Source organism: Anarhichas minor, unplaced genomic scaffold (assembly GCF_050575085.1).
Source record: "Anarhichas minor isolate MPS153535 unplaced genomic scaffold, ASM5057508v1 ptg000024l, whole genome shotgun sequence".
NCBI lineage: Eukaryota > Metazoa > Chordata > Actinopteri > Perciformes > Anarhichadidae > Anarhichas > Anarhichas minor.
Genome location: NW_027466470.1, coordinates 18,107,122 through 18,124,831, shown reverse-complemented (window position 1 = coordinate 18,124,831; position 17,710 = coordinate 18,107,122). Strand labels below are relative to the sequence as shown.

Here is a 17,710-nt window from a genome sequence, read left to right as displayed (position 1 = left end):
CAACAATGGTACAATGATGCATTTTGTTTATTATAAGAGAATTTGTCCTCTTGTCCATGTCATTCCACGTGTTTCAATCACTAGGCCAAGGTCATTAGATGGTAGAGCTTCGCCCATGATAGAAGCATTAAACAAAAAGTTCTGAACTGAAATGAAAAGTGGTGTGTGATGCAGCCCTGGACGAACCGGTGTATGAAACTGATCAAAAACAGCTCATATTGAATTGAACACGTGTGTTCTTACAATGAAATGGTTTATCTACAACAATAAATCCTATCGCAGTTACACAAACATTTATCTGAAGAGACCTACCTCAGTTTCAATACACATTTACAAACAAGTGTCACCTCTTTTAACACATTTCGTTATGATCACTTTCCTTTCCATCACAATGCAAACATTAGTCAGTCTCTTCCTGATGTACCGGCTACGCTCCTGTAAAAGTGGCCAACAAAAACTGGGTCCTGCTCTTCCAGTATGTGCAGGAAATGATTCCTCTCCTCCTCTCCCCAAGACTCAAACCACTGGGTCCACAGGCGCAGCTGGCATTCATAGATGTTTGGTAGTCTGTCTTTAACCTGGCAGGTGTACAAAAGAGAGAAAATCAGCTGTTAAATGATAGAAAATTACATAACATCACTCTCTGGAACATCTGTTAAAGAAGTGGCGGTGCAGGAGGTACCTCAAGAGTGCTGAGTGAATCTAGGAGGGTGCACACTTTCCCAGGTACAGCTTTCCCCAGAAGGTCCTGCAAGAACCGCTCCCTCTGAGTGGCGTTCCAGACCTGGAACCAGCTCAGGACGCACCGCTGCTCCTGGAGGCTCACATAGGAGATGGGCTCCGGCTCTCTGACCCTACCCGCGCCCGGATAAGCGCAGGACAGGTTCCGAAGGCTGGGAGGGCTGACTACACCCTGTGGAGCCGATGGAAAGTCCTCCGGACTGGGAGTGGGGCACCCGGTCCAGTGTTGCGTCGCCATGGTCGGGGATCCCTCTGCTGGACCCCTGAGCCTGGAGGTCAGCATGTCTGTGGCTGTGAGTCTGTCGCTGTCTATGGGCTGCGGTTGCTGCTGCTGATTTAAGCCTTGACTGACGTGATTGAACCACGCCATCTTTGCAAAGACTGGTTTGTTTCGGCCCCAAACAAGTCGGCTATTCCTGTAAGTTAATCAGCTGTGCCAGCTGCACAGAGAGACTCCTCTGGTCTGGGTAGTGTTAACATGTAGCTTAGCTTAAATCTTAGCGATCTTACCAACGAAGTCTGAACTCAGCGTCGCAATGAACTGCTCTTAACATTCATGTTTGCGAGTGTCCATCTTTTTCTCAAACGTAAATCACCCTATTGTCGGCATACTGTTAAGGTAGCGATGTTCAATGAGCGTCGCACTAATCTCTCCGACAAATTCATACAGGAAGAGTGTGCGGTTAACTCATTAGCCTTGTTGTGTATGAAGTCAAGCTTGCGCAGATTTTGCGCAAAGGTTATCGTTGGTGAAATAATACAAAAATAAATACAATTGCAATCTGTGTCTACTATATAAAATGCATTAAATATCACTGACAGTGAATGTTGTGTGTTCTGGGCTTTACATTATGAGAAACGTTACATTTATTTGATATATGACTAGGAAGTCGTCACGGTGACGCTGGGTGGAGGAAGGCGTTGCTCGTCCCTCTGGCTGGGAACTGACTAGAGGAACGGAAAATGGCGGACCTCGAAGACGTTACGCTGGACGGGAGACCGCTCCAGTCCCTTCGAGTAGCGGACTTAAAAACTGCTCTTGAGGAGAGAGGACTCTCCAAAAGTGGGCAGAAGAATGCGCTCGTAAAAAGACTCAAGGGGGTGAGTTCTGCTGTGAAATACGGGACTACGGTTGCTTCAAGCTAACGTTAACGATGAGACGGGCTGATGTTCTCTCGAGGGCCGCCGATCGAGTGTCGGTGCTGCCTAGCAGCGTAGTATAGTTATCGAGGTTAACGACCATTAGTTAGCCGAGAATTGCGGCTATTTGCATCGCGCCTTGGTTGAGCAGTGTTTTCGCCGTGCAAAATTAAATCAACCGTAGCGCTAACGGGAGTTCAATCAACTTGGTGGCTAATTTCAAAGTGATGTTGTCCTGTTAGCTCGTTAGCTCTCCTGGCTAACAACTGTGCCGTGAGCGGTGGCCTGGTTTGCGGCTGTCTGTGAAACCATTGACGGTGTCTGCCCCAAGCGTGTCGGTCTACATGAGTTTAGTCGGCAAGGTTTATGTTACACACGTTATTTAGTAGCCCGACTACTATTATCCGCTAACTCCAAGTGTCTATTTAACGTCAATGTAATGTTATCAAATAGGCGGCTTTCACTGGTTTCCGCCAATTTAGCAACAGTTTTGACCTACAATGTATCACAGGCCCTTGGGCTGCACAGGTACCGTATGAGCCCGTTTGTTTACATTGCGACAGGTATTCAGCCATATCTACCTCGTGATGAAAGTTGGAACACTCGCTTCTTATTTTAAGCGGGTAATCTGGGTAATTACCATTTGTCCGCTGAATTGTGCCATGGAAGCACCAAGTGGTGTTTACGTTGCCCTTTTCCATGTTGTGGCTATGAGTGAGCACAGCGGGAGGGATGCTGCATGGCTCACTATCAGGACATGGATGGATGAAAACAACAAAGTGTTTTATTAAAGATGTGTACAATTTAAACCAAGTCAGGTTCAGCTGTTTTTAAGTTGCAGCTCTGCCTGACCCACATCATTCTCCATCTGGTCTGCTCTCCACCACAGTCTGCGAGTCGACATGCCTTGTCTGATTGACTCTTACCGTGTTAATTGTTGGCTTGACCAGGGGACTTTGTTGTTCCTCGCTTTCGCCACAAGTTTCTCGTTGCTTTCCACTGTACGCTTCATCAAAGGCAACATATTCCAAACCAGAAGTTATTAAGAAAGATGGGCAGAGATGCAGAATGATGTTTGTCCCATCTATGCTGCTGGCACACAGAGGTACGCTTGTAAAAAGTTCTAAAGGATGGAAATATTGGCAGTCATAATGAAAATGACTGTTGAGTTCAAGACACAGAAACTAGGTTGTCATAAATTCAGTACCAACTCTAAGAACGTCAAGAATACCTGCATATTATTGACATTGATTGAAATATGTTTCCTGTCTCATTAACAGGCTCTCATGCTTGAGAACCTTCAGAGGACCTCCACCGCTCACATCGGACTGCAGCCAAACTCGCAGGTAAGTGTCTCAAAGATGCTTACATTTTCACATCAACAGCTGAAGCCTCTTCGCATACAAAAATACAACTTGGAGAAACTTGAGCATGAATGAGCAAATTTGCACAATATTCATAAATGTCTGCAGAAACGTATGTGTGAGGTATTCAACCTGTTTTCAATGGTCTCTGCTTAGATCGGTGAGGAAATGAGCCAGAACAGCTTCATCAAGCAGTATCTGGCTAAACAACAGGAGCTCCTGAGGCAGCGGCTGGAGAGAGAGGCCCGCGAAGCATATGACTCAAATGGTAAGCTTTGATAGAATCCACCACTGCCACAAGTGCGTCATTGTATACGTCTCGGGTCCTCGTGCAAAACATTTTGGTGATTTTATTTTTGTCTTTTTTTTTAACAGAGCCAGAGGACCACCCAGAAGTCAATAACAGTACATCATGCCCTCCTCAAGCCCAGGTCAGACATCACTTTCTTTTCTTATCTATTGCAGCACACATTCTCTAATCTTTTGGTCTCGAGATTCTCTGTGCTCCCAAAACATTTTTTGCACATTTGAAAGGAACTTGCCGGTAAGAATTGTTCCTAACATATTGCAACGTCAAAATAAGCCTCACCTCCCTTTCTGTCCTCGTCAGGATGCCACGCCAGCGTTGGCTGAGCAGCACAAGCCACCCGGCCCCTCTGGTGTAGATGGATTGTTTGGTGCGGCGAATGAGGGAGAGGGCAACAGGAACCAGGAGGCCGACGTGTCCGGTCCTCCTGCTTCTGGCTCGATGGCCATGCGCGTTCCTGATGGTGAGCACCGGCCAGAGAAGGGGTCGGCCTCGAACGCAGCCGCTGCGGACAGCGACGACGACGATAGTGATGACGGCGAGGAAGATGGCGACGATGAGGATTGGGAAAGCGGCGCTCGGAGGAGAAGCCACAGAGAGCCGGCCAGAGCGCCCACGTCCAGAGAGAGGTCTGGGGCGTCCTGTCAACCCCCGCAGCAACACATGCCATCCCTTTTGTCCCCTCAACTCCGCCAGCCAACTCCTCCTCCCTCCCCACCTCCAGAGCTGTCATTCCCCCTGCCTGACACCCCTAAGCAGAGCCCCCCTAGTCCAGATGTAGCCCAAGCTAGGCGCTCATCGAGTACCTCCAGCTCTGGGTCCTCCAGCAGCGGCAGCCGCAGTAGCAGCCCAGAGCCGCAGAGGAGTGGACATCCCGAGCGCAAGCCGGGCCCGCTGACCCTTCTGGCACGTAAAATGGAGTCAGAAGGTGCTTTCTCTGGAGCCGGTTGGCACCGCGCCGGTGGGGAAGGTGACAGGCAAGATGGCAGTTCTCCAGCTACATCATTTCCTGGCAGAGGGCCTCTAGAGGGTCTGGTATCTGCCATCACTCACACAGCCAATACTGCAGGTCATGTGTCATTCCCTACGATTGCAGGCATTAACCAGGGTATCGCGGGAGCACATTCGGCCCATATTCAACTACCCGTGAGTGTGCTCAAGACCACTGCAACAGAAGAGAGGGACTCTGAGATAGAAAGAGAAAGGGCCCTCGAGCTGGAAAGGCAAGAGAAGCAGAGGAAACTTGAGCAAGAACGAGCCATGGAGGAAGAGCGGGAAAGAGCTCTGGCGCTGGAGAGACAGGAAAGAGAGAGAGCTGTGGAGAGGGAGAGAATTGAGCGACAGCAGGCCTTAGAAAGAGAAGAACGCGAAAAGGCTCTGCAGCGGGAGAGAGAACTTGCCCTTGAACGAGAGAGGCAGGAGAGGGAGCTCGCTTTGGCTAAAGAGAGGGAAGAGCGAGAGCAAGCCTTGGCTCACGAGAGGGCCCTGGAGATGGAGAGACAGAGGGCCCTAGAGCAACAACGTCTGGAGAGAGAGAGGCGAGAGAGAGAAGAAATGGAGAGAGTAAAACAGCTAGAGAGAGCCATGGCCTTGGAGCAAGAAAGGAAGGAGAGAGAAAGGGCTCTCGAGCAAGAGAGGCTTCAGAGGGAGAGAGCTCTGGAGGCTGAGAGGATTGAGAGAGAAAAGGCTCTGGAGCAGGAAAGGTTGGAAAGGGAAAGGCTAGAGAGACAGAGAGCCCTGGAGCAGGAGAGACTAGAGAGAGAGAAAGCCTTTGAGCAACAGAGACTAGAAATGGAGAGAGCCCTGGAGCAAGAGAGACTAGAGAGAGAGAAAGCCTTTGAGCAACAGAGACTAGAAATGGAGAAAGCCCTGGAACGAGAGCGTCTCGAGAGAGAGAAAGCCCTGGAAAAGCAGCGACTGGAGAGAGAGAAAGCCTTGGAGCAGGAGCGTTTCGAGAGAGAGAGAGCCTTGGAGCAAGAGAGAAGAGAAAGAGCTCTAGAGCAAGAAAGGTTGAAGCAGGAGCGAGCCCTAGAACAGCAGAGGTTAGAGCGTGAGAGCAAGGAAAAAGAGAGAATTGAGAGAGAGAAAGCCTTGGAGCAAGAAAGGATGGAGAAAGAGGCAGCCCTGGAAGAGGAGAGGAAGGAGAAGGAAAGAGCCGAGAGGGAGAGAGCCCTACAGCAGGAGAAGCTTGAAAGGGAGAGAGCCTTGGAGAAGGAGAGGAAGGAGAAAGAGAGGTCTCTGGAACACGAGAGGCTGGAGAAGGCCATGAGGAAAGAGAAGGAGGAGCAGGAGAGGGCCCTGGAACAGGAGAAAGAGAGAGCTAGGATGGCTGAAAAGGAGAGGGAAAGTCACCTCCCTCCGTCCAAGCGTGGCCGTGAGATCGGCCTCACCCCCCTGCCCACTCCTCCCCCCCTCTTCGCTGTACCAGGTAGAAAGTCCTCAACAGAAGCAGGAGAGCAGAGCGATGACCATGCTCCGAAGTCCCGGGGTGAAGCAGCAGAGTCCAGTGCACCCATGTCACCAACACCTCCGTTGCCTCAATCCTCATTCAAGAAGTTCCGGTTCTTAAGGGACACCCCGATTCAGCTCCAATCTTCCTCCCCTTCCATGGTCATCAAGCGACCTCGTAACTTCTCCGACACTCCCCAGCCTCGGGCCTCACCCGTCTCCTCCCTCACCGATGTCGGGCAACGCCACGAGGAAGGACCCCAGTCCTCCGCTGAACAGGAAGACCCGCAGAAGGGGACAAAACAGGAGGTCGCTGCCAGGGCGCCGGTGTCTATGGGGACCGCGCCCGAGAAGGAGGCCACCGTTGGTACCACACTGGTCTTGGGTCCCGAAAAAGAAGGGGCCACCAGCTCAGTGTCGGAGGACAAAGAAAAGGAATCCACCAAAAAAGTGGATGAAAGCAGTCCTTCAAACCCACTGGCTTCTGCACAGCGTAGGGGAAGAGACGCAAAGAAGGAAGAGAAACAAGCAAGACGAAGATCATCCTCTAATGATTCCTCTTCCTCAGAATCAGACTCTGGGTCCTCATCATCTGGGTCGTCCGGCTCATCCTCATCCTCTCAAGAGAAAACCTCCTCCACTACAAGAGGTAGAAGGGTAAGTAATCTAAAAGGAACCCCTCTCTCTGACCCTGACATAAAGTGCCTCATCATCATGGAACTTTTTCATTGTTGCTCTATTTGTTTTGTCCCTTTTTAGGAAGGGAAGCCTGACAGAGACACCTCACCACAGCACAGGATGACACTACAGGCAAAGGCTGAGGGGTTAAAGGAAACTCCAAAAGCCTCTCCTTACAAAAGAGAGAAGAGTAACACAGCTGCTGATGGAGACACTCACACCAAGGTCAGTTGCTTGGTTTGTTACAACAAAGATTCATCTAAAATCAAGTGATGCTACAGACCAATCTCATGGCTTTATTTCTGGTATTTATTTTTCCCCTTTGATGGTGTTACCTGAACTACGTGAACAACTTTTACATAGATTATATTATTTCACATTCCCTGCTCTTTCAAATCCTCAGAAAACGTTCATGGAAGCACCAACCAGAGAGGAGTCACAAAGGAAGAGAAAGGACAACGAGGGAGAGGAGGAAACGGACAACAAAAGGTCTGCTTTTAAGTCTTGGTCTTATGGAACACATCCGATACATATTTGTGTGTGTGTCAGATTTACACACACAAGCATGTGAATGAGTCTGGCCTGATAGTCAATTGGACATTTACTATATAGTCAATATGTGTCAACAGTGCATTCTTTAACTCTGTACTACAGAAGTTAAAAAGCCAATGGGGGTTCTGCATTTTAGATAAACTGCTTTAATTGACCCTTCGCTAAGTCCTGCCCGTCTAAAGCAGACTGGCAAATCATAGCGGGGCGACACGTCAATTTCCATTTCCATATACAAACCTGGTTTCATCCCTTTTATGATTTTGAGAGTCCCAGTATGATATCGCATGCAATGGCTGCTCTGATTGTTTTATTCCAGCTGAGGGAACCATTATGTTCTGATGTGATTGTTGGTACAGCTCAAGTAAGTACGTGTCGGTACAATCTCCTGTTCATGATGAATTCATTTTGTCCACCAAGAACTCACTGGGAAAATGTCAAAACTTGCGCTGGAAATGTCAACAAAAGGCAAGATTTAATGGGTTTTGAGAACGACTACTGAAAAGAAATGTTGATGATAAACAATGACTTTGCAGGCTCTGCTTCTTTTCTCTGCTTCTGCTTTTCAAGATGCAGCATAAGTGCGTCTGAGCCGCTCACTGTTACATACGTCCACTCTACCAGAAAGAGCATGCCATTGAAAATTAAAAATTGCATTGTGCACAGAGGAAATAAGTGAATCACAATAAATAATTAAGAATAACCTGAATGTGTATACGGTGGGAAGCCGAAATGAAATTCCTTTCAAAAGTAGTCATGGATACCCTAAATATGACATTGTGTTGCACTCTCTGGACAGCGTTCTTATAGCACTAGTTGATGGAAACACGTGCTGATTGACATAATCACATGTGTATTAACGGTTAATACAGCGTTGCATGCAGCCCACGGTGAAAGAGTGGTGGGGATATTTTGACATGCATAGAATTACAACTCTTTCCTGCCCAAGTTATTGATTGTGAACTTGTACATCAAAGCTATGTCGGGCTGACTAGATGGCGCCCATTTTAATAGTCACCAGCCCTCATCTTCAGTAAATATGGTAAACATTGGAATCCGTGCCAGACGTTTCTGAGCAATGTTTGTGTGTTGACAAATCTTGCTTTGTAAACTCTCTTAGTCATCAGATCATATGTAATGCCACTCCATTAGCGCCGTAACGCTGTATATTTGTGCATACATTCTGGCAATGATAAAACCGTGTCATAAGAGATGCCTGACTTTTCCCGTCAGGCGATTAATGAGACAGCCTTGAAGCCGGTGCGGCTGAGAAGATGCGGGTCCTTTTAATACACGGTCCTTTTTTTTTTTTTCATTCGTTGCGACATGGCTGTTCTCCGACGGTGGATTTAGCCGCTGATGCCGGCCTGTTTTCCATACAGCGGCTCAGCTAAACAGCGGGCGAGGGTTTGTCCGTCACAGGTTGTAGTTGCCAGGCGGACGTAATGAATGCGTTCAGAGAAGAGTAGTCTCCGCTGGGAGGGAGGGAGGGGGGGGAGGAGAGAGAGAGAGGAGGCTCGTTGCGACGCAGCCGCTTTAGCAACAGTCGCAGCGCGTATGCTGCGTTTTAACCGAGCCGTTTCTTCGCAGTGTAGTCTCTCCCCCAAGTTAATTTGAGTCCTAATGCGTGAACGTGTGCGCGCACGAGGATGCCATGAGAACGTGAGGCGCGCGCTCATTATTCAGGTACCGTGTGGCTGCTGTTGACTGTTCCGCTCGGACTGGACGTACTCGGCAGGTCTGGAGGAGGACTGCGGAGGCTCTGCATCCCTTGACTCCTCTCCTCGGCTCCGTCCTTTGACCCACATTGAAGAATTAGGAGCGACCTATTTGTGAAATGACAAAGTGACTCTGGTCAACAGTGTGAGATGCGCTTAAGGCGCCGTTATTTTAGCATCACCTGGTTGTGTATCTCAGTAGAGTAGGTTCAACTGCTGAGATTTAGTAATAGGTGTTTTAATGCTGCCTTGTTATCTACGTTTAGGCCTCTATGATTTAAATGTCAAATGTCGTTAAATGAGATTTAAAGTAGCATAGTAGTGCTTTTGATTGTTTTTAGATTATGTGTACTTCATGTGCCAAGGCATGATATTTAAGAGGGCTTGTGCATTTATATCATCACATTTAGTTATCTTTAAATATTGCCTAACTTTTATTGTAATATGTGGTATTGGCATATTATATTCTGTTTAATTGCTCCTATTAAACTACGACTCTATGCCGTTTCATTTGTTTAGTCGTGATACATTTTACACAACCCACCCTCTGATTTTGGTAATTCATGTGAAAAATGTATTTTCTCCATCGTACTGCTCTGCTCATCTGACCCCTCCCTTCCTGCTCATCTGTATTTCTCACACTATGCAGGCAGGTGAAGGAGACGGCCATGGCCGAGCCGGAGAAGCTCCCGGAGACCAGCGAGGAGGTAAGGCATCTGGAGAACCACCAATCATCTTGGTCCTCAAAGCTGTTGGAAGCCGAGGAGGACTGTCGATGGACGGACCCATTTGATCTTTTTTAAAGTTGATTCTTTATAGTTGAGTTTGATTAGCCTGGATATATTACAGTACATGTAGGTCTTTTGATTATACATCTATATTCTTTGTTGGAAATATTTTCTTTACATTTAAAATATATTTCCACTAGATGAATTTAATAAGCCCTTATGACAAGTGGTAGAATGTGTATAGGAAATTACAGTTTTATTTTAAATATGGTTGTTTAGTAAAAACCTTTTGTTGGCACTGTCATAGGCAGGAACAGCAAGCTCGTTTTCTCACTGTGGCTGATGTTTAAACCCCAAATGATTGCTTTGTTATAAAGGTGCTCATGCCTCTTCCATTGCCCCTATTGGTACCTGCATACTACCTCTGCCACTACTACTACTACTACTACTACTGCTACTGCTGCACCTATTCCACTGTCCCCAAGAATCCAGGGTTGACCACAGATAAGCCCCCAAGGCTGCACTGCAGAGGGACACCCCTGGCAACAAAGGCTGCCTCATTTTCATGGATATGGCCGGCCAGAGCTATTGATTGGACAAGGAGATTCAAAGAAGGGGTTGGCTAGTCAACGTGCGCCACCTCTCTTTAGCCTTTAATCCGCTAAATCAGGCCTCGTGCCCTTAAAATCAACATGGAGACGAGACGAGCAAGGATGTGTGCGCACGTCAAGTCAAGGCTGCTGTGAAACTCTCAACCACTGAATAGTTTTTATATTATTTCACTTTTGAGACATTTTTAACCCACTTGCAGAGAAATGCGGGGCCTTTATCGACACATCATTTAATATGGCTGGTGAACTGTAACATGCTTCACGAATGACATTTGGGATTTTGTTAAACTCTTGGATTCTGAATTCTCCAGCGAATACCCTTCTTGGATACGACTTGAGCTTTCAAAGAGGCCAAAGCTCTTACCGGGACTCGGTGGACTTGACAGTTTGTATTTGAGCTGAAGAAGGACTTCCTGTTTGAGTTCCTTTCTGCAACAGCCATCTCTGGATTTTTGCTACTTTGTGACTCTCGGTACGAACTTGCTGCGCCTCGAACAAACCTGAACACTAACATTGAAATTTGGGCATTTGTGTGCACAGTGACCGTTGACAGCGTTCAACGTCTGATCTAATTGGACTCATTGTTTCCTACCGTCGTTATAAGAGCCTGCCGCATTTTTTTAAAAAGGACTAATGGCAAAACACCTGAGGATGACCGCTTTGGCCAAAAGCATTTCAAAGCCCAAAAGAACTATTGATACCATCGTGCCAGCCAACACGCTTTCAGATTTCCATCCAAACATCTGAGCCACCTTTGATTGGACCCTTGTTGCCTAGATACAGTACATGCAGTCGTGATTGGGCCATATCCAAACCAGTAAGGATCAGGTGTCAGTGGTACCAGGGAATAAGTAGACGTTTACTCAATGTCATATTTCATAGCAGTTCTTTTGAAAATGCTTAGTTTACAATCATACCCTGTGTAGTCTTTGCTGGGAGAAGAACAGAATGTTTATCTTATTTGTGGCCACTGCAGTTTAATCTAAACTTCTTTCTTATAATCTGAGTTGATTTTCACTTCTGTGAAACTAATTGGAGTTAATGTTGCTGTTCAGGAACAAAGTTTGAAAATAATACGATTTTAAACTGCAGTATTTCCACCAGATCCTTGTTTGTATGATAGAAGCTGCAACTCCAGTTTGCTATCGAGTAATTATGAATGGCATGCACTTAACTACCAGTACAGTACAAAATAGCCCGCTGCCATATAGTAGACTTAAATTTCAAAAAGACTTTGCACAGCAGTTTCTATCATTGACTCTCTCAGCCCCTACTTGACCCCTTCCTGTTATTGTTCCACCTTTCCTCCAACCTGTCCTTGACCACTTGGTGTCTGCCTCTCACCTCTCCCATGTATCGGGTTGTTTTTTATCTTCTTGTGTTTCAGACACCAAAGGCCTTCTCAGCTCGTAAGATCTCTATCAGCAGTACGTCCCCCTCCCAACATGCTCTCTTCTGAACCAGCATTTACATTATAATGCATGCAATAATGTCATTATTAGTCTATTGTTTGGGAACTCCACATCAATAAATCTTAAGATTATTTGGATTGCATGATCATAATTTTTCCAAAATATGTATATATAGATTTGTGATGCCATGTACTGGAGGATTCAAAATGTTTCCCGTGTCTTACCAGGCAGTAAATCGTCCCCAGGCACTGGCAGTGCAGAGGGCGAGCAGGACTCCGGGGCCGCGGCCGGTCGCAAGAGGAGGTGGGGCTCCAGCACAGCTGTCACTACCAAGAAACCCTCCATCAGCATTACCACCGATTCACTCAAGGTATTTGCAGCGTGGCACGACTGATATTACATTGTGGATGCGCTGTCAGGCACTTTGCATTGCCTCTGTCCTCCGTGTTGAACACCGCAGGCCCGTACATCTCCTGCATTATCTGTCCTTTGCCCTCAGTCCCTGATCCCAGACATTCGCCCGTGTCTCGGGCAGGAGGCAGTAGTGGACCTGCACCCAGAGGAAGCCGTCCTCTCCGGGGCTGAGGAAGAAGAGAGGGAGCGCTCTGACCAAGACCTTCAGATCCGCCGCACTGTCACACAGGTTTGTCCACAGCTCTTTACTGTTTTACATGAATGAGTTTGGAACTGTCTTTAGTGTCAAATAAATGGTGCTCCTCATGAAAGCTGCCTTGCTACTCAGCCGCCAGGCTCAAAGACACAAATGCGTTCTAGGTCGGGCTCCAACCTTTTGAAGAAAATCCATGTTTTGCTCCATCCAAAATCCTTCCACTTGCTCACGCTCCACCCCACGCACCCTCTCTGGTGTTGATACCTTTCCTATATTGCAGGTGGTGCACTTGGAGAGCCAGGAGAATGGACAGAAAGAGACAAAGAGGAGCAAAGATGAGGAGTCAGAGGAGGACGACCCGCAGGGAGACGCGGAGAGGACACATGACGAGAAGATGGACGCCCCATTACCTGGAGCCATGGAAACCCAGTCTCCATCACACACCAGCCATGATGTAGAAATCAACACTGGTAAAGGATCCATCTCAAGATGGTCTTCATCACAAGATGGTGATGAATTCAATGCTAGATGAAGACCAACAGTTCCCAGTATTTGTTTAGAAATTGATTTAACTTAAAGCTAACCATTACAATGTTTTTCTTTGTAATAACACAACTGACGATACATAGTCGGGTACAAGAATCCTTCTAAAGAGTGTAACAACTGTAGGTACAGTGTAGTAATGGAGACACGATGCTGACTGCTCTTCCTTCTTCATCCTAGTGACCCCCAGCGACACCCTCATTCGTCGCTCCATCAGCCAGCAGAAAACGGGTGTTTCCATCACAATCGATGACCCCGTTCGCACGTCCCGGCAGCCCTCGCCCCCTCGAGGCAAAGTCTCCAGCATTGTTCACATCAGCAACCTGGTGAGGAAACACTGGCCTCATTCCTTACATCAGTAGAAACACACAGAATTACTTCTCTACACATGCACAGGGATCTCTGCCCGTGGCCTCCTGTGGCACAGAGGCTTATGCTATGTATGTCAAAAAAAAAAATTGTTGTTCATAATGATACCAGGATTATTCTTGATATGCGCTTCTCTTACTGTGCAGTTCAGGACTCGTTTTTCTTTTTCCTGCACCACAAAACTCACAGTTCAGATCGTATCACAATTTGAGTCGTGGATCAGAAAAATTACCCAATTACTTCTTCTTTTTTGCCGTCTATACCGACTGCCAATCATTGATAAGCTTTTTTTCTTTTGGTCCGTGACACCACTACCTACTAGGCACCTATTATTACCTCACTATCTTCCTTTACACACTTTTAGGAACCCATGTGCATCTTTCATAGGCTTCAGCACCTCTGTCGCTTTCTTAACTCAATATGCAGTATTTATTATTGTTTATCTTTATGCTATTTACAGGAAAAGGGTTTGAATATGTATTGTGTGTATGTATGTATGCTAGGTATTTTTGCTCACACTATCAGCATTGTGTGAAGCAGTCGCAATACATACTCTGATATATTTTTTTAGGTGAGGCCGTTCACTCTGGGGCAGCTTAAGGAACTGCTCGGCAGAACCGGCACCCTGGTGGAGGAGGGCTTCTGGATCGACAAAATCAAGTCCCACTGCTACGTCACCGTGAGTTATTACAAGCGTGTGTTTTCTCTGATGGAGCTGAGCCAGACTGCTTCTGTCCTGTGGAAGGTTCTCCAGTGTCTAACGGAGCTCTTCTCTCTGTGTTTAGTACTGCAGCCCAGAGGAGGCCGTCGCTACACGGGCATCTCTTCATGGAGTGAAATGGCCTCAGAGCAACCCAAAAGTCCTGAGTGTAGACTTCTGCCAGAAGGATGAGGTAAGACCTCTTTTGTTATCGCTTATGTTTTTCTCTTTCGCCCGCGATGCTGAGCCATCTGTAGCCTGAGACTATCTCTGCCCTGTAGCTGGACTACCACAAAGGCATGGCCGACCGACCCGCAGCGGAGGAGCAGGGACCCGGCGCTGGCCGCGGTCGACCAGCGGGCCTGCCCTCTCTCCTCCCCGAGCGAGACCAGTGGGCCGAACGCGAGCGTGAGATGGAGCGCCGGGAGAAGGCTAGAGCAGAGCGGGAGTGGGACCGCGACAAGGTCCGAGAGTTTGGGAAGCCGGGTGAGGAGAAGGAGGGAGGACCCCGGAGGTCACGCTCCAGAGAGAGACGCCGCAAGGAGAGAGGAAAGAGCAAGGAGAAGAAGACCGAGAAGAAAGGTAAGAGATGCAGCCATGAGTTTAGACTGCTTTTACATCGGAGTGACGGGCCGTTTCACTATTTTCTGACATGTTAATAACAAAACAATTAACTGAGATATAATCGATATTAAATAGAAATGTGAGCAGTTGTTGCAGCCCTTAATATTTATGTTTTTGGCAGAGAAAAAGGCTGAGGATCCCCCTGCAAAGCTGCTTGATGATTTGTTCCGCAAAACTAAAGCGCCTCCTTGCATATACTGGCTTCCACTCACGGATGAAGAGGTGAGAGTTGACACTTGGCTTGCTGCTTTTAATGCATCACTTTCAAATACATAACCATCTAATTCAAAATCTTGCTCTGTGCATTCATCTTCATTTTAGTTTGCTCAACGGGAAGCTGCCAGAGCAGAGCGCATGAAGGAGCGTGAGAAACGGAGGAAGGAGCAAGATGAGGAGGAGGAGAAAAAAAGTGAAGAAGAGCGCAAGGAGAGGATGAAACCTGGAGGCGTCCCAACAGGAGAGCGCAGTGAGGGTGAGAAGGAAAAGGAGAAGGAGAAGGACAGGGAGAGGGACAGAGACAGGGAGAGGGAGAATGACAAACGCAGGGATGGCTACCGTAGACCAGAGGGCCGCGGGGCAGGCGGAGGCCGACGCTCCCGCAGCCGCAGCGACCCGCGAGAAAGGCGACGTTAATGGCCAATCACCCGATGGAACTGTCCTAGAGACCACCCTCTTCCATTTGCCTTTCACTACATGTACTTTGTTACAACTAAGACCCAACAGAGGACCAACTGATGTCGTCACCATCCCTCAAATTGTCACCTTTTTTAAAGCACATCTACACCTACACACCGCCATGCTTAAAGGGGACCATGATTTCTTTGCAGCGTTACCCAGAGTGCTGTGCGACGCGCGTCTGTCGAGGATTCATATATTTTCTTCATACGTTTGCCTCTATTTTTCCCCTTTTTTTGTCTTGACGATTTTCGCGGTACGGCACGCTGGGTCATAGTTTCCCCCAATGTTCCCCCTTTGCCCCAAAGTGTAGGTGCCAATTATGATTTGCTCTGATCAGTCGTCGTCGCCTCAGTGTTTCAACAGCTCTGGAATCCGGATGAGGAATCCTTTTGTTGCTGCATGTAGTCCAAGGCTCTCCTTGCCAGTCCTGCCTAAAGAGAAAACTCTGACCTCTTGCATAGGCTTGCATAAATCAGAAAATATTGGAATAGGTGTGTTTGGCATTTTGTACAGACATATTAGATAACTCAAAACCAAGTCTTTAAATGAGGCAGCTCTGGGGTATTTTTGGAAAGGTGTAACTACTAACGCAATGAAGTGTTCCTCTCTCCCTCTGTTTAGTTAAGAGATGAGATGATTCTCTGTGGGGGGGGGGATCGATGTCCGTCACACCTGACACAAGTTATAATCATGTCCTTATCATTGATTCTCTTCTTCCTCCTTTCTTTCCTCTTCCTCCACTTCTCTAACCCTGTAGTGTGGATACAGGCCGAGAGGGGGGGGGGGTGCATTATGCGTTTCCTCACCAATGGTTTTAATATTGTTTTTTAATCTTCATTCTATCATTTAGTATAAAGGTATGTGTGTTTTTTTGTATTATTTCTTCTTTGAGTACGCCTATCAGTGGTGAATGTACAAATAATAAAAATTGAAATTTGAAATTTCTGTGACGTTTCTTTTCCATTCCTGCTGACGGGTGTTTCTTCCAAGGTTCTGGGGTTTGAAAAAAATGTAACAATTTCCTGTGAATAGTTCAGATCAAGCAAAGCACAAGGTTTTAATCTGTGGTATACTCTCAGAATCCACAAGGTGTCAGTCACACCATATTGTGTTCCAGGTCAGTCAGAGCATCAAACACAAGGGGAATGACTTAATGCAGAAAAACTAAGCACACACCGATCTACCAGCAACTTATACTCTCTCTGTATGGCACACTTTCTCCTTTTCATCAATTCTGAAGTGGCATCATTCATTTGACACTCATCCTAATCTTGTGGTTTCCTCCGATACAGGAGAGTTAAAGGTCTGAACTCTGTGTCCCCATGTTGCCCACCATTCGCTTCTCGCAGTCTGCAGCAGATCCTGCGTTTGCCCTCTTCTGTTCCCTCGTTCCATCTCTCCGGTCTTGACGTTCATCCTGCAGAGCTCAGCAGTGCTCCTATGTAATTACGGCCCTATGGTCGCTGAGCAGAACATTTTTCTGCCCTGATGCAACACCGTGTGTCTGGACTCTGTGAGGACCAGTGAATCCTTCACCCTGGCATCTCTCTGGCGACCCAAGAACACATCTCTGACTGCTCGGAATGAGAGCGCTGCAAAGAGATTCAGTCTTTTATCTAATAACGTTCATCTAGCAGGCAGGCGGAGGACTCCGTGTCTGTGTCAGAGCAAAGTGATGGAAGATTGTTTCTGTTGAGTGAGGACAGGACTGGGGTAATAAGTTAATGACACTGTCAATAAGCCTACAATATTCAGGCAATGGGCTAACTTAAAAAAGTCATTCCAGCCTAAAGATTGCAAGGCCCGCTACAGCCTTACTCATCACACCCAACCACACCTTTAGGGTTTGTTTTTATGGCAAACAGTTGCCTTTTTACACATCCTGCAGCATTTTTGTATTCATGTTGCTCTAACAACAACTGGACTACAGACACATTCCAGTTCAATGTTCCCTCTCCTTTTAGGTCTATAGCCTGGTGTACACAAACTCTTGGGGGGGAAATATCTGCCTCCTTAGCTGGTTCGTCATTTTCTTTGTTTCTAACTTCGTCCGTCTGCTGTTGGGTGTTGTTGGCAGGTAGCACACGGTTGGTTTGTCAGAGCTTTTTTCGCCCCAAAACAGCTGCTTGCGGCAACTGGCAGACTGGATAAACCACAAACAAAAGTTGTTTTCCCCCAAACATGCACAGCTTGTTTTTGTCTTTGACAGTCAAGAAGTATTAAACAACAAACTGAATCAATGGTCTGTAACAAATGGAGCTCTGGCGGTCCCAAAAATTTTGTACAGCTATTTGTTAACAACTGGCAGCCACTAGATCTGTAGATTTAAGATTAGAATCTTTATCACGCCCAAATCATATCGATAATCAGCTGTCAACAGCAGTATTGTGTGACACCGGGAATAAACCACACTAATGTGGTCGTGTCTAAAAATTAAACCTAGTTTTTGCATAAACTGACGACATATCCTAACCGTAACCTTTCAATCAA

The 17,710-nt window shown here is 47.0% G+C and overlaps 2 protein-coding genes across 3 annotated transcripts; one reads left to right on the top strand and one right to left on the bottom strand.

Annotated features, from left to right (window-relative positions):
* Positions 1-9: 9 nt before the first annotated feature.
* Positions 10-1,433, bottom strand: cunh14orf119 (chromosome unknown C14orf119 homolog). The gene is made up of 2 exons (XM_076098171.1): positions 683-1,433; positions 10-578 (listed from the first exon to the last, which is right to left on the bottom strand). The coding sequence occupies exons 1-2, from the start codon at positions 1,109-1,111 to the stop codon at positions 405-407; spliced, it is 603 nt and encodes a 200-aa protein (XP_075954286.1). The 5' UTR covers positions 1,112-1,433; the 3' UTR covers positions 10-404.
* A 250-nt stretch (positions 1,434-1,683) lies between these two features.
* Positions 1,684-16,165, top strand: acin1a (apoptotic chromatin condensation inducer 1a). 2 transcript variants are annotated; one of them, XM_076098169.1, is made up of 18 exons: positions 1,684-1,842; positions 3,162-3,227; positions 3,402-3,513; positions 3,621-3,676; positions 3,856-6,657; positions 6,760-6,903; positions 7,082-7,167; positions 9,595-9,652; positions 11,672-11,711; positions 11,924-12,066; positions 12,196-12,339; positions 12,587-12,776; positions 13,030-13,175; positions 13,790-13,897; positions 14,004-14,111; positions 14,200-14,500; positions 14,664-14,764; positions 14,864-16,165. In XM_076098169.1, the coding sequence occupies exons 1-18, from the start codon at positions 1,705-1,707 to the stop codon at positions 15,173-15,175; spliced, it is 5,055 nt and encodes a 1,684-aa protein (XP_075954284.1). In that variant the 5' UTR covers positions 1,684-1,704; the 3' UTR covers positions 15,176-16,165. The 2 variants fall into 2 exon arrangements, with proteins under 2 accessions (XP_075954284.1, XP_075954285.1); XM_076098170.1 differs by lacking the exon at positions 1,684-1,842 and adding an exon at positions 2,834-2,986.
* Positions 16,166-17,710: the final 1,545 nt, after the last annotated feature.